This window comes from Pelmatolapia mariae, unplaced genomic scaffold (genome assembly GCF_036321145.2).
Source record: "Pelmatolapia mariae isolate MD_Pm_ZW unplaced genomic scaffold, Pm_UMD_F_2 NODE_ptg000715l+_length_71921_cov_1, whole genome shotgun sequence".
NCBI lineage: Eukaryota > Metazoa > Chordata > Actinopteri > Cichliformes > Cichlidae > Pelmatolapia > Pelmatolapia mariae.
Genome location: NW_027052393.1, coordinates 45,888 through 69,111, shown reverse-complemented (window position 1 = coordinate 69,111; position 23,224 = coordinate 45,888). Strand labels below are relative to the sequence as shown.

The 23,224-nt window shown below is 37.8% G+C and overlaps 1 protein-coding gene across 1 annotated transcript; it reads right to left on the bottom strand.

The window, feature by feature from the left end:
- Window positions 1-302: 302 nt before the first annotated feature.
- LOC134623520 (target of rapamycin complex 2 subunit MAPKAP1-like) lies at window positions 303-22,806 on the bottom strand. Its single transcript, XM_063468617.1, has 12 exons — window positions 22,646-22,806; window positions 20,286-20,763; window positions 11,773-11,862; window positions 10,131-10,279; window positions 9,295-9,467; window positions 9,001-9,177; window positions 6,068-6,177; window positions 4,817-4,924; window positions 3,779-3,919; window positions 2,898-3,035; window positions 2,384-2,481; window positions 303-696 (listed from the first exon to the last, which is right to left on the bottom strand). The coding sequence occupies exons 2-12, from the start codon at window positions 20,566-20,568 to the stop codon at window positions 574-576; spliced, it is 1,590 nt and encodes a 529-aa protein (XP_063324687.1). The 5' UTR covers window positions 20,569-20,763; window positions 22,646-22,806; the 3' UTR covers window positions 303-573.
- Between the last annotated feature and the right edge of the window lie 418 nt (window positions 22,807-23,224).

Genomic DNA, 23,224 nt, shown 5'->3' with positions numbered 1-23,224 from the left:
ATGCCTGAAAGAAATGCTTTAATGTTAGACTGATAAACCCAACAACAAAGTCCAGAGAGACCTTTTCATTTCCTAAATAAAAAATATCTCTATACAATACATTAAAAATGTGAAACCTTTATTTTCACATTATGTTAAATCTGTTAGATGAGGAGGGCAAAAGCAATAATATAGTCTGTAGCTTTGATTTTTTTTTGGTGCACATTGCCAACTTGTTGAAGCTCTACAAATCCATCCTGGAGGACAGAGCTTAGATTCAGAGGCAATGAATGAACAAAAAGTTTAAAAAAAAAAAAAAAAAAAAAAAAAAAAAAAAAAAAACCTAACAAAAACACAACAGCCAAAACAAGTCTTTTTTTTTCAATTTTAGAAAAAGAATGACTTGACACTGGTGAAGTTTCAGAAACTTCCACCTTGCTCTGCTGAAGCAGACATACATCCTACAGGACCATTTTCTAACCATTGCTCTCTTCCTCTCATTTTCATCTTATAGGGATTGTAGATTTAGGTTGATGCTCTCCATATGCAAGGCTATATATAGAGAATGTACTGACAGGTGGCAGAGGAGCCCGTCTATTGCCCAGTTTTCTTCTCCTTCTGGAAACTGAAGCTGGTCCGGCGGCTCAGTTTTCGTTGTTTCTGGGCAAAGTAATCAGCACGGGAGGTGCTGGCCCGGGACTCCAAGATGTAGTTTACCTGAAAAAAAATTGGGAAAAACTGGCGTTAATTATGAATTGACTTAAAAGATTTGTGTGATGCATTCATTTGCATTTCAAACACTGCAATACAGTACTGTGAAAAATTATTGAGCCACCCCTTTTTTCTTTACATCTTCCTTCCAAGGATCCAGACTTCTTTCTTTCTTTCTTTAATAACTGGTCTTCAGTATTAGCTGAAGGTGCTTCAAACTCAGGGGATTACACAGTGTCACATAACAACTTAGGAAAGAATGCATTTTAAAACTGTATCTTAACACACTTTGTTTCTAGCGGCATAAAACAAAAATGCATAATTTGCTCTCATTTCTTCAAATCCCAACAATCACACAGTTTGATAATCACAAAAAAGCATTTTTTGGCACGAACAAGATGGAAAGGATACAGGCAGTCATCTTAAACATTTACTTTCAAGGACAGATCTGCTGGACTGGTTCAGCTATTTCCCCCTTGCTTCAGCAGCTCTAGGCTTGAAGCAGAGGACTGACCCTTTGCCTATGCTAAAAGGCTGAAGGTTGCAGGAATCAGTGCCAGCACCAAAGAGAAAACTACCTGTTGCCCCATCAACCCAACCAAAGCTACCAAATGGCACTCTCGCTAACGCTTTATTCATGCATTTCACTCCTCAGAACCTCTAGCTGTACACAGATGCTGATTTAACAGAACCTGGTTTGCCCTGGGGCTTTGGTGGAAGCAGACTGGGTTGAAGCGTACATGGTGACGTTTACAAATATCCCATGGTGATTAATGGACATAAAACACGGGCAAAATTAACAGAAATAGCTCCTAGTTGACTGACCCAGGTTTAATAGGTTGGTAGAGCAATGTTTGGGGGTGTACTAACAAGAGCTATGAATATGTATTGTCCATAGCACAAAAGATACAGGAGAGATAAGGGACAGACTTTATCAACTGAGTCCTGACACTCGCACTGAAGAGGAACAGTTTTTGGTGGGAAATAATTGTGGAGGCATATGGTATGCTAAAACTTTGGACCAAATTATGACCCAATTCTAGTGGCTGGGTATCTAAAGAGATGTGCACTGCTTGTGTGCATCCTGCTCAGAATGTTAAATAGCACCAACTAGCCTTTTCAAAGTCTCCTTTATGCCCTTTCCTATTAATGGATGTTCCATTTGAGCGCACTGGCAAGGACCTCATTGAGCCATTTCACTGACTGCACGAGGATATAATTTTTGGTTTTGTCCTGTTGGATCATGAAACATGATATTCCGAAGCACTGCCTGTGTGCAGCATCTCTGCAAAGAGTGTCACACATCAGCAACTACAGACATGCGAGTCTCTTTGTACTCATGGCGTACATTCACATTTGATGGTGACACATTGGAACAGAGCTACTTTCCATCATTCTGATGAAATCTAAAAATAAAAACGATGCAATTGTTTCAACGAGTTGAAGGGCACTGCAATCTAATCAAAGCTGACCAACAAAAGGAAAATCATCAAGGGAAATACGTACATTAAACTGTACTTGCGTAAACACTCGTTCTTTTAACATAGCAGAGATTGTTCTGATCTGCTTAGTCTCTTTTGCCACTCCTGCTTTGCCATATTTAGCAGGTATTAGAATAACTAATTAAATCAAAACTGTTAAATCTTGTCCTCACAGAAATGTGCTCCAGCACAGACATTCGGCTCAAACTCACCTTCAGCACTATTTCATTGACAGTAGCAGCATCAGACTCAAAGTAGAGAGGCTTGTAGTCATGATTGCTGAGATAAGTGAGTTTAAATATTGCATGACCTGTAAAACAAAAAGGAAAAACATGTTTCATTAGACAAAAACGATACAACAAACTTGTCCAACAACCATTCTGAGGTGACTGCAGGGTAGGAGCAGGAGATGAAACTATTTGAATGTCAACAAGAATCTCAGTATGATTTGGCGTGTGTGCCTTCTAGTGCACCTTTTGTTAATTTCATTAACACCAAAACAGCTGAAATGCATCAATAACCCCGTAAGCTACTTAAACTGACCAGATACCAGAAGTTTAACTGACTTCTGGGATAAGGAACTGAGTGTTTCTTTAATTTTTTGAGTAGTGTAGATGTAGATAAATGGATAAAAGCAAAATAAACCTTAAAGGTAACGAAAGTTTAAGTACATGAATATCATGTTGACATGTGCATGGTGACCTAATGTTTCTGTGCTGCACTCACTAGGGCTTCTTTCCTCCACAAGGTCACAAGCACAAAGGTGGTCCGAGTCAATGGAAATGGGTTTCTGCCGAATCCAGAACTTAGTACTGGCTTTCTGATTGGTGACAGGATCAATCTCCAGTTTTTCTCCTGAAATCCCTGATGAGATACCCATATGTAAAACATGATGGTCAATGTATTTCACACATGATACACATTCACTGTTGGCGCTGCAGAATGCTGTGGTAGCCACTCAGTTTTTTATTTTAGTTTTTTGTTTTTCAGTCTTCCTCGCGGTCGTCGGCTTCCAGGGTCGAGTCAGAGGGCTGTTCTTGACACCAAATTCTCCTCACTGCGCATGACATGTCCATACCACCGTAGGCACGCTTCCCTCATCTTTTTTTCGATTGGGGCAACTCCGAGTCATATTCGAACAGCTTCATTCGTCACACAATCCAGGCGGGTTAAGCCCACCATCCACCTGAGCATCTTCATCTTCACATTGAGGATCTGCTAATTTATTCCATCATGCATACTTGCATAATTGCAATAAATTCTTTCAATCAATTTGTTTGTTTTTTATTTGTTACCTCTAGTCGTTTTGACTGTTCTTTAAAAACTGTTTTATTACAAGTTTAAACAATGAATTTAAAAAAAAAAACAAATTTTTTTTAATTCATTGTTTAAAAAAAAAATACAGCTGCCAATACAGCTGCTATTCAAAAATCACTAAAAATGAGATGCATCATTCTTTGTCGAGAAATAGGGACCCATTGTATTTCTATTATTAATAATCATAAAACATCCATTAAAAAAATCTTTGTAAGCTGCACACAATGAATTTAATTAAAAAATACTGACTACAAATTGTAAGCAGATAACGTGCATCAAGCAGTTTGTACCTAGCTGGACATCTGTGGTGAAACGCAGTTTGTGAATCATGCTGATCTTGAAGGACTTGTAGTGATGACTGCTCAACATGTCTTGGACTGTGGTGATATCAATAGGAGGGTCTTCCTCTGAACTCTCCTCACCTCTGGAGCCTGAAGACAGAAAGAAAACAAGAGCACTCAGAGAGTGCAACTACCCCTGAAGGGCAAGGGCTTTATACTAAAACTTTGATGTTGCTCTTCCAGAAGGAAGGAAATATGTAATCGGTTTGTTTGTTAGTTTGTTAGCAGTCTAGGGTCCACATTTTTCAAAGTATCATTTTTTTATTCTGTGGGACGGTAGATACCAATAATAGCTCCGGCTGATTTCATTTTGGTAATAACTGGGTCAAGGTCACACCAACTCCAGGTATTTTAATTTAGGTGAAAATTGGGTCAACATCAAGATCACACCAAATCTGAAAATCAGTTTACATTTTGTATTACACCCATTTTTTTTAATGAATTGACTTTAAAATTCACAGTATAGTATGAATTGGGGGATAATGAGTACCTAGGTTGGCTAAGCGTCTGACCTTGACCTTCCTGTTAGTGCCCAAGGTCAAAGTTGGCTGTGAAATTCTTTTTAAAGAAACCATATCATATGAAAGGACATAAAGCAAGCTGTACAACACACCTGACATATTCTGGCATCAACAATATGCTTCAGGACTTCTTTTAAGTTTCTTGAAGAGGTCTTCTCATCCGAGAAGCTTCTTCAGTTCTAAGAGCAATTGGTGGAGAGTCCCAGATTTTAAGCCCTATTTGGGAATGTCCCCAAAAGGGTTATGGACCCTCTTGGGGTCCTCTGCCTAATCACACAAGCCAAGGTGTGTAGAAGCCAGCTGAAGAAGCTTCTCAGATGAGAGGTGAAATGTCGTCAAGAAACTTAAAGAAGTCCAGACACTTATCTTTCCAAACATAATAACTTTTTTATGTACCTTACTTAGTCCATGCAAAAGGTTTGCTGTCTAGAGGTCTCATGACAACAGTCATTCTAAGATCACTTACTGTTTTCTCTGACCAGGCAAAATTCCAGGGTACTCTGGCTCTCCAGTGAGGAGTCCAGGTCTACTGCTACATTTGGCTCGGTCTGCTTCTCGAGACGATACAAGGGCCCTGTTTGAGAATAAGAGTATTTACATCAACACAGCACTGACAACTTTTATTGATATTGCAAAACTCTTATGAGAAAGTTATTTTTTAACAACTTGGGTGTTGTTTTTAGTTGTTACTTTCAAACTAGTGCCAGACTAATTGTTTGACTGTGCTGCAGTTGTTCAAGTAGAATGAAATGTTAACTAATAGGAAAGCTACTGGTAACAACTGGAACTGTAGACATATAAACATATATTTTTTATAAAAAGAAGCATATCCAAAATAATCTGGGCTCCTCCTTTGACCGTGACCTTCGGACTAATATTCATTCATGTGTCAAAATCATATTTTAGAAGGTGAGTTTCAAAGTGAAACATTTTAGGCTCTACAACCACTGGTTGCTGTCACTAATTAGAGACCAGTGTCATTAGGGTCACTGCAGCTCTACTCCACCAAACTTCCCTCTTAAGAGCCAAGATATTCTATGTATTATTAAATTTCTAGCCATTCCCTTTGTCTCCTCCGAATTCCTGTAATGTGAACCTTCTTTGGTTTGACTTCCTTAGATCAAACAGTTAATAAAATTACTGTCTCTCAGAAACAAAACTCTTGTTGATGAAAAGAGATAGTTATTTCCATCACTGACATCCTATCCTCACATACACACACTTGGTAACATTCTGCAACTTAATGAAAAGTGTGTTCATAGTAGAAAGCAGAGATGTCCCAGGAGAAGGAGGGAGGACTCCCAGCATCTGGGAAGTGACTGGAAAATGGCTGACACTCAGCTCTCATAACTGCCACCCATAGCTTGCTAAGGGCCTGTATCTGTACATGGCACTCAGGGTGGAAAGTCAAGTTACAATCTAGGCAGTCTGTAGGTTAATCACTCCTTATCTAGCAATGTGAGGTATATAGTAAAACATGCCAAAAACTATTTTCAGACACAAAATACAAAGATGTAGAATTATGCCCAATGTATCCAAAAGAGATTATATTTATGGATAAAGATTATGGATAAAGATTATATTTATGGATTATATTTATGGATAATTCAAGGAAGACAGCACACTGTCTTTTTATGATTAACAGATCATAAAAAGACAGCACACTGTCTTCCTTGCATTAAAGAGAGAAGGGAATAAATGGTGCAAACATCATTACCCGAGCCTTTCTGTGAACCTTTCCTCTTCTTGAGAGCTTTCTGGAGAATTTCCTTCATAGTCACCTTCAAATTGTCCACCGGAATTAGAGAAAAACCATGAGCAGCATTTCTAAAATAGAAAAATAGAAAGTAATTAAGAATGCATTAAGCAACATTTAATGGTTCTGATTGTTTCATAGCAATAAGATGCAAGTATGAGAGTACTGCTTTTTGTGCTAGCACAAACTGCTAAGCTGAAGACACGAAGACAAGATTGTAATCTGAATAAATAATCTACTGTGTTCTGCTTTCAATTTGCAAACAGCAGGAAGTTTCAATATGCTGGTTGTTTTGAATAGCCACCTCATGCATTTTTAATCTCAACTACCTTATTTGGAACATTTTACTTTAAATAGTTTTTGGAGAAATTATTATCATAGACCTTACTTTTAGCAATTAAACAGTATTACTGTTGTATACAAATGCCTTCCTGTTGGAAAATATTCAAATATTTATTTAAATGCAGCACAAAATAATCAGCCTGTAAAAATGTACTTGTGCACACCCTAACATCGTTTAATACTGGAAATATTTAAATGCCTTTTTATTTCTATAGCGGCAAATCAGGCAGGGCGTCCATCTCCCAAATCCAAACTATTAAAGCTGATTCCACAGAAAAGGGGCCTGGAAGTTAATACTCTATCTCCCATTCTTCTTTTAAATACTCTAGGAACAACAAGTAAGTTTGCAGTCTGAGAGCAAAGGGCTTAATTGGTGTGATTAGATTATTAAGATAAGATGGGGCCTGTTTACTCAGGACCTTGTATGAGGTGAAGGATTTTAAATTTAATTCTGGATTTAACAGGGAGCCAATGAAGGGAAGCCCACATAGGAAAAAATATGTTCTCTCTTTTTAGTCCCCGTCAGTATTCCTACTGCAGCACTTGGGATTAGCTGATTTTTACATCAGCTTATAGGACATCCTGATAATAAGAAATTACAGTAGTCCAGCTTAGAAGTCAAAGAAGTCAGCATCACTCTAAGACATGATTAATATAAGCATTGAATGACATGCTCATATTTAAAAAAAAAAAAAAAGGGTCTAAGATTCCTCACAGTGTTACTCGAGGCCGAGGTAATGCCATCCAGAGTCGGCATCTGGTTAGATACCATATTTCAAAGACTTTTAGGGCCAAGTACAATAACCTCAGTCTTATATAAATTTGTGAACAGAAAATTAGTGGTTATCCAGGTCTTCATATCTTTAAGCCATTCCTTCAAGTTGGATATCAATATATATCTTTTAATGATACTGCCAAAGGGAAGCATGTATAATGTAAACGGAATTAGTCCTAGCACAGAACCCTTTGGAACTCCATAATTAACTTTAGTGTGTGAAGAGGACTTCCTGTTTACATAAACAAATTAGTCTATTAGATAGATATGATTCAAACTGCTGAAGTACCTTTAATACCTACAGCATGCTCTTATTGCTGTGATACATTATTATGGTCAACAGTATTGAATGCTGCACTGAGGTCTAGCAGAACAAACACAGAGATGAGTCCACGGTCAGAGGCCATAAAAAGATCATTTGTAACCTTCACCAAAGCTGTTTCTGTATTATGATGAGCTCTGAAAGCTGACTGAAACTCTTCAAATAAACCATTTTTATGTAGATGATCACTTAGCTGTTTTACAACTACTCTTTCAAGTATTTTTTTTTAGACAGAAAGAAGATTGGAAATTTGCCTATAATTAGCTAAGACAGTAGGGTCAGGTGGTGGCTTTTTAGGCAACTGTTTAACTACCTCCTATCACCCCTTATCACCAGAGGTTTTGCATGAAACCATTGTGAGACCTTGCCTCACCCTATCTTCTGACCTACTGAGATCACCTAACGCAAGATGTGGGACTCCTTTGTGGATCTTCGGAAGTCCATATGTAAAGGGTATAGCATTGATGGGGCAAATGTAGACAATGGCTTTTTCCCTTTCAGGCTGTTGTAGGCAACTGATTATTTTCTTTTTTTAGTTGCTTGTGGTGTCTCATCTTAAGACTTCATAAATATTGCTGTCACTGAGGAGTGTAGTCATTTTGTATGATAAGGAGTGGGTTTTTTTTTACTGTGAACCCTGAAAAGGATGTGCTAGCTAAAGGTCTCATTTCTACCATAACTCCACAGCAGCTGCCCATAGTGAATCTCCTCATAGTTTAATAATACTTATTGTTGTTTCTGTTGCTAACAACCGGAGGAAATCAGGATGAAGCTTTCAGCTATCCTCTCCAGTGCAAGACCATCTCCATCCAACATCACAATTGAAGAAAGGGTCATTAAATCTCTAAATAAAGAACAAAACATCACCATGCCACCAGCTAAAAAGGGGATGCTAACCGTTGTTCTAAACTCAAGTTGCGTTAGGTAACCTCGATAGGTTACATGACAGGATAAGGCAAGGTCTCACAGTGGTTTTACCCAAAATCCTGATGCTAATGACCCATGCCTTTTTTCACAACTTATGTGATGATGCACATGATTAATAGTGGGTCAATAATCACCTCCTAAGGGACAACCCAACTACTGTTTAAATACATTGGCTGTCAACTTTTAAAACTGAAGAAGCCTCTTGTTTGAGAGGTGAATCGTCTTCACAAAAACCAAAACAAAACAAAAAAAATTTAAAGTCCAGTTGCCTTCCTGTTTAGCTCTTAAGGCTACCATGACCTGGATGACTGTGAACCTACAGAGCCAAACTGGTTGTTTATGTCATTTTGTGCTGTCCCAACAATGTAGTTTTATTCATAGATGTAAATCATTATCTTAGTCCTAGCAAGACTAAGATAATCTTGCTGTCTAATAATAGATACTTGTGTAAGTATCTATAATTAGACGACTCTATCAGCTTTCCACCATTTGTTGTTATAAGTGATATATCACTCATTTCATACTTACATTCTAACAAACAGTGACTGCCTGGAAGCGATGCCAGGGGAGGAGTATTTCTCCACCAAGGCCAGAGTGCTGAAACCAAACTTGTGTATTGGCTCATTGGAGTCTAGCGGAGGGAAGTCAGTGTCTACCTCGCCATCATCTTCAGCAATGTGAAGGCAATAAGCATTCACATTTTCACTGTTGGATATGTGGTGGAAGGATTTGGATATAGAGAGACAGAAAAAGTGTGTTACAAAGCAAAAGACATCCTGTGAAATGTAGCAGTTTTATTTTTTTTAGCCATTTTGTGCTCACTTGAGTTTGGGTTCTCGTCCCTCGCTTGTGTATTGCCAACAGATAAGTCCAATGAGGTCATGGACACGGGCATTGGCGATGGTCACCACTGTCATTGGATGTACTTTCTCTTGAGTCATTTGCATTGATAGGTAGACGTCTATCTTTTTTGTAGCTGTGGTGCCGATGTGGCCCTAAAGGTGAAGAGAGGATTGTGCAGTAAAAAAAAATTACATCGAATAAATAGACAAAATGTAGACAAATATTAACTTATTGTTTTTCAAATAAACACTAACAGGCAAGTTATAGTTTCCACATCCACAAGGCTGCTAGAGTCAGCATGGCTCAAAGTGATGTAAATTTTGTCATCAGATTAGATCATTAGCACAAGCACGTTCGTATGTCTGTCAATTTTGTGGCTGCACAGATTCACCTGCTGAGAATGCTTGATAGCACCATATGCCTTTGAGGCAGACTTCAAAACACAAAGCTGATCCTATAAGTCCTACCAGACAAATGAAATGATTTATTTCTACTGTGGCATTCTAACATCAAATGCCAAAGGAGAAATAAATACACAATTAGATTGAAACTGTGTTGTGATTATTTGGGCAATAACTTCAATAAAATTTATAACTGCTTATTTAGTTAGAAATAAAATTTTCACCCTGAATTGAGTGAAAATTGAGTACTGTCTTGACTATCATGATATATGGAAAAACCTATACAAAGAAAAAGCTTATCAATTCTTGAAGAAAATCAAATTGAAGACAAAGGTTTTCCCACTCTACAAAACTGGATTCAAATCTTATTATTTAATGTCCAAATAAACCTAAATAAAATGTTGAATAATTCACCTTGCCATCAAATTTAGAGTATTCATTGAAGGGATTATTGAGCTGCTGGGGACACTGCTCAAGCCTCAGTGACAAAGTGGATTTTGTACCAGTTGTCTGCGGCCTGTCTTTAAAGTTGCGCTTTTCAAACAGAGACCCCAGATCTTCCACTGGACAGAACACACAGAAACAGAAAAAGAAGAGTTAACGTATACTGATGGAGTTTTGTCAACTAAAGAGCTTTTGTGTCTGAATCTAAACACATTATCTTAGAGGTTTTGCTGAGAATTTCAGGAGATTTTATCAAACAGCTCGTGTTGATACAGTGTGAAAAAACATCTGACCATTTCCCAATTTTACTATTTTTTGTATGCTTGTCACACTTAAATGTTTCAGATCATCAAACAAATTTCATAGACAAAGATAACCAAAGTAAACACAAAATGCAGTTTTTAAATGAAGGTTTTTATTATTAAGCGGGGAACAATTCCAAACCTGTGTGAAAAAGTTATTGCACCCTAAACCTAATAACTGGTTGGGCCACACAACAACAGCAATTGCAGCAACAACTGCAATCAAATGTTTGCAATAACTGACAATGATTTTTTTCCAGCAATGTGGAGGAATTTTGACTTACTCATTTTTGCAGAATGGTTGTAATTAAGCCACACTGGAGGGTTTTCGAGCATGAACTGCCTTTTTATGGCCACAGAATCTCAGTTGGAATCAGGCCACTCCAAAGTCTTCACAACAGCAAGGTGGACTTGCTGTTGTGTTTTAGATCATAGTCCTGCTGCAGAACCTAATTGTGCTTCAGCCTGAGTTCAGGAACAATTAGCCAGACATTCTCCTTCAGGATAAAGGAGAGCAGAATTCATGGTTCATTTACCACATCAAGTTTTATGGGTCCTGAAGCAGCAAGACAGTCCAAGACCATCACATCACCATGATATTTTACTGTTGGTATGATGTTCCTTTTCTGAAATTCTGTATGACTTTTTGATCCACCACCCTGTAATAGGATACACACCTTCCAAAAAGTTCAACTTTTGTCTAGTCAGTCCACAGAGCACTTAGCCAAAGGTCTTGGGGATTGTCACGATGTTTTCTGGCAAAACTGAGACAAGACTTTATGTTCCTTTTGCTCAGCAGTGGTTTTCGTCTTAGAACTCTGCCATAAACACATTCATTTAGAAACTGCATTTTGTTTACTTGTGTTATCTGTCTTGTGTTATTTGTTTGATGATCTGAAACATTTAAGTGTGACATACAAAAAAAAAATGGAAATCAGGAAAGAGGTAAACACTTTTTCACACCACTGTATAGAAGTGCCATTCACTTCACTGGCTCAGTTACTGATTCAGATTCAATAAAGACAGGTTTTTGTCTTTGATTACTTAAAATGTTAACATACTCTTCTATAAATGCTTCAATATATATTACTAATGAAGTGGTCTGTGCCCTGCGGCAATAGAATATTTGATTTCATATTTTAGACAAAATCATTTGAACATGCAGATCCTCGGCAAACTATGTAATCAGAATGACATTAAGGGATATAAATGACAAGCAAAAACAACGTTTGTAGAACATGGTGTTACAAAGTTTGTAAAATGTGCAATTTAAAAAAGTAAAGGTATTTAGAAATGACTAGGAACAGTACCTGATTGGGAGGACGCCCTCTCTTTCCACTGAATGTTTTTGCATTTGATTTGGTTCTGTCGTTCTTTTCTTAGTCTTTCAAGTCTTTGGGCTACAAAGAAAGGACAGCTGGTCATTAACTTCTTTGCATACAAAAACAGAGTCACTAAAACTTAGTTAAACAGACAACAGATCATCATTTACGACACATCATGAAAATTATTGTAAATTCCTGTAAACAACTGCTTCTATAGAATGTAGATCATTGAACAGTCATTATTTCCAACCACAGAGGATGTCATTGCTCTCCAAAAGTTTGATTTAGTTGACTTTACTATTTTATTATACATGTAACAAGCATAGCCAGTATAAGGAAATTTGCAATATCAATCATGTTGTTGTATGTTATTGTACAGAAAGCAAAGTAACATAAAACACAGAATAAGATAAAAGATTTAAAAAGGAGAGAAATTCAAATGCATTACAATATCATACAATAAAATATGGAATAAGATGTATATAAAATATCATATTAGTAACTTATTGTTAGGCTGTTATTGCTGAAGTGGCGGTATATCACAGTTTCAGATTCAGTCATTGTGTATAATATAGTGTATGAATGTGTTTAATAGAGTCCATTTGATAAAATACTTACGAAATATGGTCAGAGATAGAGTTACACTCATGTCGGATGCAACACTTTTAGATGTCTTTGATGACAAGTTGCTGACAGTTAACACTATTAACAGTGTGCTCAGCTGCTTTTACTACCCACTGCAGGGCCCTTTGACCAACGGTCGCCTAGTTACCATACCACACTGTTATACAAGATGTTATAATGCTTTGTACAGTGCAGTAGGAGATGCTACCAAGGTATTTTTCAACCTCCTCAGAAAGTGTAGGGATTATTGACATTTTTGTATCAGACAGAAGGTGTATCTATAGAAAATGACATAGATTAAGGAATTTAAAGCTTGTTGCCTGCTCAATTTCTGCAGTTGATGAAAACCGGGTTTTCTCTGCATTTACTGGACAAGGTGAAATAATTTCATGACCAGCTTAGAAAGGAAAGAGGTACTAATGGTACGGAGCTATAATCGTTAAGTAGTGTTTAAGGGCAAAGTGAAGTAAATTTACTTCTACTTCTATAGCACGTTTTTACTCTGAGCTTTTTACCACAAGTCTCTTTCACCCAGTCTCTCACACATTGATAGAACCTTTATAACTCTCATTGATATAGCTTTATATGTAAGGCAATAATTGGATTGCTGCCTTCTATATATGTTCCCTTCTTGCAATCAAACATGCTGGTTCTTATTCTCTTCATCCACAAGATTACTTGTTGCTTTCTGTTCCATTTGCACAAACTGAACTTGGCAAAAGAGCTTTTGTCCATTTAGCACCCTTGGCTTGGAACGAGCTGCAGAATGACTGAAAAATGACAAAATTATTTTCATTAAGTGTTTTTAATCCATAACATGCAACTGTTTCAATTAGATTGCTTGTCATTTTAATTAAATTTTATTTGCATTTTTGTGTATGTGTGTTTTGTTGTTGTTGCGTGTGTTTAATTGTGTCATTTTTGTAACTGCGTGATACTTGCTGCTGCCCATCTTGGCCAGGTCTCCCTTGAAAGGTTTCAAGGGTTTTTAATCAAAATGGGATCTTCCTAGTTAAACAGAGGTTAAATTAAAAAACAAACAAAAAAAACCCCTTTATATCCACAAATGTTTAACTTTCTAACAGTCGCACTCTGATGACTGCATCGGGGACAACTTGGGGATTCAGGATCTTTCCCAAGACTGGACTAGCTGGAGAACTGATCCACCACCCTTCTAACTAGTACATAACCCACTGTACCTCCTGAGCCACAGCAGCCAATAAATAGTACAGTGAAGACAGTACTCTCCATCAACCTGCTGGAATGATAGGCAAAGAGATGATGGTCGAGAATGGTGGTGGTAGTGTTGGCTTTAATATAGGTAAACACAAGTCTCTAAGAGTACTTCATTACAGTAGGAGTAAGGGCTATAGGGAGGTAGTCGTTCAGGCAAGTTAGTGGTAGTTGTTTAGGCATAGGATAATGGTGGTCGACTTGTAAGCATTTGAGGACAAGTTAAAGATGTTAATAAACACCTCAGCCAGCTTACTGCCACATGCTCTGATCACCCGTTCTGGTATACCGTCAGGGCCAGCAGCTTTGTGTTAACTCACTCTGTTTAGGGAGGACCTGACCTCAGAGGGCAGAGGTACATGGCCATCTGGTGGTGGCAGGGTTTTGATGGGAGTCTCTGTATCGAGTCTGTCAAAATTGGCATAGAAATGGTTTAATACATCAGGGAGTGAAGCATTATGGACAATAGGGGAACTGTCTGTGCTCATGTGATCAGTTATTGCACGTATTCTTTGCCACGGGCTCCGTAGGTGATTGTGTTATAGGAGGGCATTATCAATTTGTCATGTATAGTTTTGCTTTGCAGTGCCCTTTTAGGATTGTACCTGCATCTGTGGGCTAGAGTGCCACCAAATCTAAATGCAAGGTATGTGTATCAGCAAGAGACAAACGTCATCCTTTATCCAAACTTTATTCAAAGTTTTGTGATTTGGGTATACGTCTATTAAGTTCTATATTGTGACAGACTATGCAACTTTTTATACTGAGGAGGGATATACTTCTATTTCTGTGTGGGAACCCTGGGTAGCTTTGTGATGATACGGACTCCAATTAGTACTGGCAAAACAGCACTTGAGGGTAGACTCAGCCACTTGTGGCCAGACTGTAACCATCTTAGTTACAGTTCGTCCCTTTCTGTAAGTGGTCTGTTTCTGAGTAGTAAGAACAAGGAGTGGTAGTCCAAGATGAGTGCAGGGTAAGCTCCTTTGTTGTTAGTACAGTAGAGATCAATTTATGTCCAAGGTAAGGCAAGGCAGCTCAACAGTCCACAATAATAGTGGTAATAAATGTTGGAAGGGTGGTATATCAGTACCATGCTGAGAACCAATTAAGTGAGCTCTTTAGAATGACCCATTTCTCTCAAAAATGTTTAAAGGCTTTCAGAATGACTAGGTGCTTAATTTTATACCCCTGAATTAAAAAATTAAGAGATGTGACTCACTTCTTTTGTCCATATAGAGTACCACTAATTGAGCCTTTAAAGAAAAAGACCAGTTTTCATGAAGCTACACTGACTATCTGGCATGTAAATTTTTTTAATAATATGACCAACCCTTTAAATACAGTCGTGTACACAAATAAGTATAGCAGTTCAAAAAGGGCTAGCATAAAATAAAACTTGCATGGTTGTTAATCCATGTCTTACCAGCAGCCACTGGTTTGTCACAGCTATCTTGGTGAAGTCCTGATGAGAGCCACAAGAGGTCAGTATCCAGTGTCAAGTCTGAAAGTCTCAGAGGATTGCAGCTTTCTACCCACAACCCAAAACCATCCCCGTCACTCTACAAAACCTAATACAAAAGTCAAGGGAGCCAAAAGGAGACAATGTCTACCTTTGGACTCCCTCTTTCACCAAAACCAACTTTTTCTTCCAAATAAAATTTCTGAAAGTAGTTGCAAACTCACTTTAACCTCACTATAGACAATTTTTACAAAACAAACAATATAGTACACCAACACCCTCAATTGATGACTGATTAGATTAGATTATAACACCAAACTTTAGGATTATGGGGATAATAGAAGAACATGACACAAGCAAGTCTGTATTCTGGTGGGTGGCAAGACTCGTGGGTTAGTGAGGTCTGTTAAGCCAGATAGTCTTTTTCCATGGCATATAGACTCTCAGCTGAGGATATCCCTGATGAGCCAATCAGCAACAAAATGAATACCACTGTCAAATGAAGTTAATTACATAGATTATTTTAACAATTTTGGATTCTGATGTCCCCGCATAGACAACACTGGAGACCAAGCACCCTTCGCAGCATTATTTCGAGTCATTCTACCCTCCAAAACTCCTGAGGTCCTCATCCCGTATCTCATTAAGATTAACTAAGACATCCAGCAACAAGCCCAACTATTCACCCATGGGATGCAGAAGATCTACTGCCTGCATCCCATTACTGGACTCTGCAGAACAGCCCCAGCCCTAAGGTCCCTTTTTTCTGTTGGGTCAAAGTTGTTTTGGAAGCACAAGTAGAGATGCTTTCTATACGTTAAGGAGGGCACCATCATCGTTTTGCACTAAGAGTGTAAAATACTGGTGGGTGCTTGCAATTTAAATGCTTAACAGTAATTAAATGGCAAGCAAAAACAGAGCATGTGCTTTAAGATAATCAAATCTAAATGGTGAATTATTCTATTAAATTCTGGTCTTGTTTATAGTTCTGAATGTCATTTTTAACAGTAGAAATACAGCAATTTTAAAACTGAGAATGAAGTCTTTTTTTAGGGGGTTGTTTTTTTTTGTGTTACTCATCCATTTGAATAATTAACAAAATATAAAAAGAACAAATGAACTTAAGCATGGTTCCGGAAGAATTGTTGTCCCATCAGTTTCTCAGTGCTCGGTAGCACACTAAATTTCACACATGATATGAAATTTATCTACTTATTTATTTATTTATTTATTTATTTTATTCAGCTTATACCACAACACTAGCTGTGGCTTTTCAAATTATATAATATACTGCTTTTATACTGGCTACCAGGAGCACTAAAGAGCACATTTAGACAGGACCTGTATTAAATTAGCACAATTTTTACTATGATTCTAACCACATAAGGGCAACACAACAAACTTCTTACACGGGGCAAAATATCCGGACACACAATTTGTGAAACTACGGGTAGGCAATATAGCAATTGTGTTTCTAAGACTATCGAGTCAAAAAGAAAAAAAAAAAAAACAAAAACAGAAAAAAAACAACAGCAACAAAAAAAAAAAAAGAACTTCATCTGTGAGAGCAGTTTCGAAGCAGCATTATTTATTACTGCAAACAAAGTTAAGGATAGCTTAGTCATTTTTTTCCAAATGAGCTATTGTCATTGATGGCAACCATGTAATTCGCAGTGTGAATATATTGCCACAAGATGCCAGGAGTAGCAGTATTATAGTGGAATATTCTTGCATTACAGCAATACGATGATACACCATTAGTCAAACGTAAGCACAAAAGCAGCCTAGGTAATGTTTTCCCTGCTCAGCCCACTCTTGCACAGGAATAAATTACCACCCCAAGTGGAGGGCTTCAAATATCTCACAATCTTGTTCATGAATGAGGGCAGAGCTGAGCTTCAGCCTTGCATATAGACTGAAGAGCTTGGCCACTTGAGAGGGGCTTGCAGTGGAGCCGCTGCTCTTCCACATTGAAAGGTGACACTTGAGCTTGTTCAGGCATTCAGGTCTCTTGGAAGGCTCCGAGAGGAGGTGTCCAAAGCATGTCCCCCCAAGGGAGACCTATGCCCCAGAGATTAGCTGGCTTGGCAGCGTCTTGGTATACTCCTTCCAGAAGAGTTAGAGGAGGTGGTCAGGTAAAGGGAGGCCTTGGTTGCAGGGGTAGCCTAGACCTAGCAGAAAATAGATCAATCCAAATGGATGGACTGTTCTTTTTCCACTGTGGACTGATTGTACAGTTTATATTTTTAATGACTTTAAAAAAACAAGTATTGTTGGAACAGTGCTCTTGGGTCTAAAAGCCTCATCTTTTCTCCTCAAAACACACATCCTTTTACTTTCAAATACACACCTTAAAGCATAACTCGTAAGCTGGAGAGGAAATGGCAACTCACTCATTTAGAAGATCATACTTTAGCCTGGAAGATTAGTTTTTTGCTCTATAAAAAGCCCTCTGTAAAGCTGGAAGATCTTACTATTCAATACTGAGTGAAGAAGAACCACCCTAGGTTTCTCTTCAGCACTGCAGCCAAAATTGTGCTTTTTAGACCCCATTCCTACAAGATTACTCAAAGAAGCATTATTGACCATTAATAAATACTTTAAGCTAGAGCTGGGCGATAGAACGATAACGATATGTATTGCAAAATAACTTTTTCTCGATAGAAAAATTAAACTATTGCGATAGGCCTCATCTCTCTTGTCCTCTTAATAAAAAAAAAAAAAGAACAGCCAATCCAAATTAAGTAGCGCAGAGCCGAACCAATCACAGCCGCAGCGTCACGTCACGTGACTTGTTACGTACAGCACAAGTGCCAAGGCGCACATGTGTATTTGTTTTTGCAGCCGGGCTGCCCAGGTAATGGAGGAAATGAGTTTGCCGACTAGAGAAAAATCAACCGAGAGCGTGAGCGAAGGTTACCGAAGAAAAAAAAAACGATGATGGTTCCAATGCCGGAGAGATTGTCGAACGGAAGGGCCATAGAAGTTCCGTAGTGTGAAGGTATTTCGGCTATTTCAAGTCTGACAAAAAACAGAGTAGCGCGCACTGTAAATTGTGCCAAAAGCAAGTCTGGAAATACAATAAACCGGTGCATGCTCAATCTCTGACTGAAAGCGCTAATTCGTCATTCGGCTTTTGTCAGACTAAAGTAACTGTTAAAACTGTTTGAAAAGCTAAGCTATACAACAAGGAGAGATTGAGAATTTCCTTTTAGTTCTCAGTTTATTTGATATTGACAAAAGTTAGTCAATTTTGTCTGTTCTTCTGTAAAACGAACTAAGATTTATTTTTAGAATTAATATTTTGTTTCTAAGTGGAATTGACAATTTAGTAGTCTGTTTTGTTTGTTCTATTTTGAAACTTAAACGCTTTAGCGGCTGCCTTTTGTGTAGTTTGCAATATTTGCCTTTATATATCTGAAACTGAAGTCTCATGTTCCTTAAGTACATCTACCCTGTTGAACTTATTATGGGAAATAAATATTTAAATCAAAACAAGCTGCAGATTATTTCACATTTTACTTGTGAGCAACGGCACATTTAAATCTTACAAATATAGTTATTTGGTTTATATCGTGATATATATCGTTATCGCCTGAAATGAAAAAAACATATCGTGATATGAAAAAATCTTATATCGCCCAGCTCTACTTTAAGCTTAAACATAATCAACCTATCTCTATGACTTGAGTATGTAAGACAGGCCTTTAAGCTGTCAGTACAGTTACTTAAAAAGCCATAACCTGACCCAGCTGTCTTAGCTAATTTTATGGGCCAATCTCCAATCTTCCTTTCATTTCAAAAATTCATAGTAGTTGTAAAACAGCTAACTGATCCTCTGCAGAGGAATGGTTTATTTGAATTGTTTTAGTCAAGTTTAAGAGCTTATAATAGCACAGAAACAGCTTCAGTGAAGGTTACAAATGTGGACAAACAGTGGACTCATCTCTGTGCTTGTCCTCCTAGGCCTCAGTGCAGCATTCCATACTGTTGACCATAATATATTATTACAGCAATTCGAGCATGCTGTAGGTATTAAAGGTACTGCAGTGCAGTGGCTTAAATCATAGCTAACAGACTCCAATTTGTTCATGCAAATGGAGTCTTCTTCACACACTATAGTTAACTATGGAGTTCCACAGGGATACCCAACTTTATTTATCCATGAAGCCAGATAATATATACAAATTATTTAAACTGCAGGAATTTCTTACAGACATAAAGACCTGGATGACCTGATTTTCTGCTTCCAAATTCACATAAAAACTGAGGTTACTGTAGTCTGACCTAAAACTCTTAAAAGTTATTATTGGGAAGGTATTACAAGTATTACAAGTATTACAATACTAAGCGCCTTGAGGCGACTGTTGTTGTGATCTAGTGCTACATAAATAAAATTGAGCTGAATTGATTGTAAGCCAAATAGTTCAAGCTTTGTCTTGTCTGACCATAGCAATATTTTCCACAAGGCATTTGGCTTGGGCATGTGGGCAGCTACAAATTTCAGTTGAGTTTCTTTATTGGTCAACATCCTCTCAGTCCATGACAATGTAAAACTCGCTAGAAGTCTTTAGGTAAGTCATTAAAAACGTATGCTGAATCACCATTCCATCCTGAAAAATGAAGTTTAAAGACATTATTAAAAGTGCCAAATTACTATTACATTCATGTCCATGATCCACTGGAGCCACAGTAGTAATGGTAATAACACCGACAAAGAACAACAACAATATGAAAGCTGAAAATGTAAAAATGAATTCCACATTTGCTGAAGTAGTGGGTTTCCCTCACTTTTTGTCATCATGGTGGAAATGTTTGCAGAAATTTGGTTTTATATAGAGTAGGCACTTGATTTTGGAGCACACAGAAGCTGTGTGACACATAGTCAATGATTATTCATTCTGCTGTGTCATTTGTCATCTCCATAACCATATTTAATGCAATATGTCACATCATATAAATTACTTAAATGCACAATGAACCACAGTGTAATCCCAAGCTTTTCACATGCGCTGCACACAATTTAACTCAGTGAAACCACTGGCCCTGATTAGCCACACAAAACCCCTTCAAACAGCAGCAGAACAGGCTTTCTGGCTGCCTCCCACCATAATGACAGGAGGGAGGTCTGACAGAAAGCTGGCCCAACTAACAAGCTAAAGTCTGAAGATGAGTTTACCTGTGTTGGAGCGCCGACGAATGCCAAAGTCCCAGCTGGAGGTGATGTCCATAGACTGAGAGAGGTCACAGGGATGACTGTCTGTCACACTACTGCCCCCCTCATTCAGGAGGCCCGACCCAGTTGACCCAAAGCTGCTACCAGGCACCAGAGAAAGCTGGCACTTCTCAAGATCAACATCCTGATCTATTAGCACCATCTCACACATTCCAGTATCATCACTGGTCACATGAGATTGTCTGATGTGAGCCAGGATAATGGCCGGATTGTCCAAGAATGCCATTTCCTCTGTTTGGCTAAGTGTGTCTTTTCGCTTTGGAAATTTCTCACCCTCTTGCCTGTATGCCAAAGGGTTCCTTTTCTTTTCTTATCAGTCTCTGTTTGAGAGTGTTACAGCGCTGACTGATGACAAGAAAGGTGTCACCTTTTCCATCTTTTGATGACTATTTTTTCAGGTCCAAGGTAGGCAAAGTAGTCCCTAAGGAGAGCAAAGAAATTGTTATTACATGTTGCAGTCTAGAAGTAGGATTTCAGCTCAATCTTTTAAAACTGATATATTTAAAAACTATAAGCTCAATTCACACATTCCAAAGCCCACTTTAACTTCCAACTTTCACAGTTTAAATAAATAAATACAATAAACTAAAACAAGAAGCAAACCTCTGCCAAGGCAGCTCACTCTCTGGGCAGTATTTGCTTTTAAGGGACTAGTATTGTATTTTGTATACATTCTTTTGTTTTTGTTCTTTATACAGTCCAGACCAAAAGTTTAAGATCACTTGAAAAATGGGCAAAAGAAGTTGGGGTTTTTTTTTCATATTTTGCATGGTTTGATCTTAACAAGGTTCCAAGTAGAGCTTCAACATGCAACAAGAAGGGATGGGAGTGAGACAAAACATTTCTTTTGAGCATGCATTTTATTGAAAACCACACTTAAACTGAAACAGGCGGTTTTACACTCGATCAAAAGTTGAGGACACATCTAGCTGTTTGATGTGGAACAGTAAACTTTAATGTTTAAATGGATCTATTTTAAAGATGTAGAGCTCTAATGTGCAGCTGCTGCCTTAAAAAATCATCAATGGCAGCAAAATCCCACTCAGTGATAAAACTGTTAAGTAGAATTAAAATGAATGCTGTTTGCGCCAAATCACCAGATTAAGTAAAGAATTTTCTCGTCATTTTTAAAAACAGTGATGCATTTTACTGGTATATTTTTATGATAAAGATTTTTATTGCAATTTGATAACATCTCTAAAGTATAGGTAGCACCCACAGGGATCATTTTCTATGGAAGAAGAGTTACATGATTCCTGAAACGCCTATTTTGTGATTGGTCAGATGTCTGCCAGTGCCACACACTTCGTGTGAATGCACAGGGGAGACCCTTCGTTAACACAGTGACTTGATAACCAGCTTTGTGTGATCGGTTATCCTGATCGTCAATGTTAGGATAAGTGAATCCAGACAATGGAAAGATACCCTAAATATATTGAACACACATAGTTTACCCAACTCCTGCTTCACAGTATAGGCCTCAGCTTGGCTGAAGAGGCTTTAAAAGTCTCAACAGTTAAAACAAAGATCGTCATTTTGCCAATAATCTCTTCAAATGGGTTTGAACTTTGATACCTAGACCAACAAACAAAAACTGAAGTTTGAATGTCTGTGATATTAACACTGAACATAAAGATGTTGATAATTTCAACATGTAAATAAGAGCTGTAAGCCAGGCCAAAACAACCCCATACTCAAACTAGGTTGAATGAGATACCAACGTTAACATGTCCAATAAAGGATCAGGACCAGAGCGCCAAGATTTTTTTTTTTTAACTTTAGTAAACAAACGTCAAACTATTAATAAAATAGTGTTAGGTTTTGAATAGTTCAAACTGTATGCGGCGGGCCTAATCTTACATTAGAAGATCCAGTTATTGCAAAGAGCTTCTAGACGACGCTAACTGCAACTAATGAAAAACTGTAGTGTATTGTCAGGTTTGTCCTTGCTGACAGCTTAAGGGTCTTCTTCTCTAAAGCGAAATGTGTTATGGCGTGTAATGCCAAGTGATACTGTTTGATACCTGCAACAAGCACCTCACTTAATGATTCATCGTAGCTTTTTTTAATGATAGGTGATGTAGCTATTGTCTTTTTTGCTAACCTTCGTAGCCAACTGACTTCAAAGTAATACTTTTTTAAATCAAAGTTCGCGTGCTTAGAGTGGCAAAAAGGTTTATGTTTAGTATCAGGATTGGAAAAATATTTCACCAGAAGCGGTTCAATCTAGTAGCTTGCAAGCTCATTTAAGCTAACGCGACCAGCATTTGGTTGCACCTCCCTTGTTTAAGACGACGTCTTACCTTTAGATTTATCCACCAAGGGAAAGAAACATCCACGATTCTCCATATTATACAAGCATAATCATAATAGAGTCAGAAACTCTCTTCATCACGACTAATGTTCCACATTAAAGTCATAATACAAACACAAACCAACTCAACCTGGTATGCTCTGCCTAACAACCAACCCACAACCAACCCAGCTATACTTCCGGTTCCGTTACTTCGTGATAAAAGAAACAAAAAAGACTATGATTTCGTTTTCACAAAAAGCGTCAATCATCGACATATTTTGCAACATTTTTATCCTTATTACGCTTTTATTAAAACATATCTCCTAACACACAATAACTGTTTATGAAAATATCAGGTGACTTAATTTGATTTATAATTATAATTGTAAAAAATATACCCGACAGTCAGGGAGGGCATTTTATGTGCTTCGACCTAAAATTAGGTCCATATATATTTGGAAACTGTGTTTTTTTTTACCTGTTTACTGAAACATATTCCAATTATAGTTATATAATTGACATGGACATAATATGTAGAATCTCACCTTTCATCTGAGGGTATCCACTTTTAAACTGGAATGAAGAG

What these genes read in the sequence shown, in the direction of transcription:
- LOC134623520 (XM_063468617.1), bottom strand. Translation starts at nt 20,568, where the DNA reads ATGGCATTCTTGGACAATCCGGCCATTATCCTGGCTCACATCAGACAA. An exon ending in AGGTTCACAGAAAGGCTCGG is followed by an intron (nt 4,925 to 6,067) that starts GTAATGATGTTT and finishes ATTCTCAAACAG; the next exon opens with GGCCCTTGTATCGTCTCGAG. An exon ending in TTGCCTGGTCAGAGAAAACA is followed by an intron (nt 3,920 to 4,816) that starts GTAAGTGATCTT and finishes TTCTGTCTTCAG; the next exon opens with GCTCCAGAGGTGAGGAGAGT.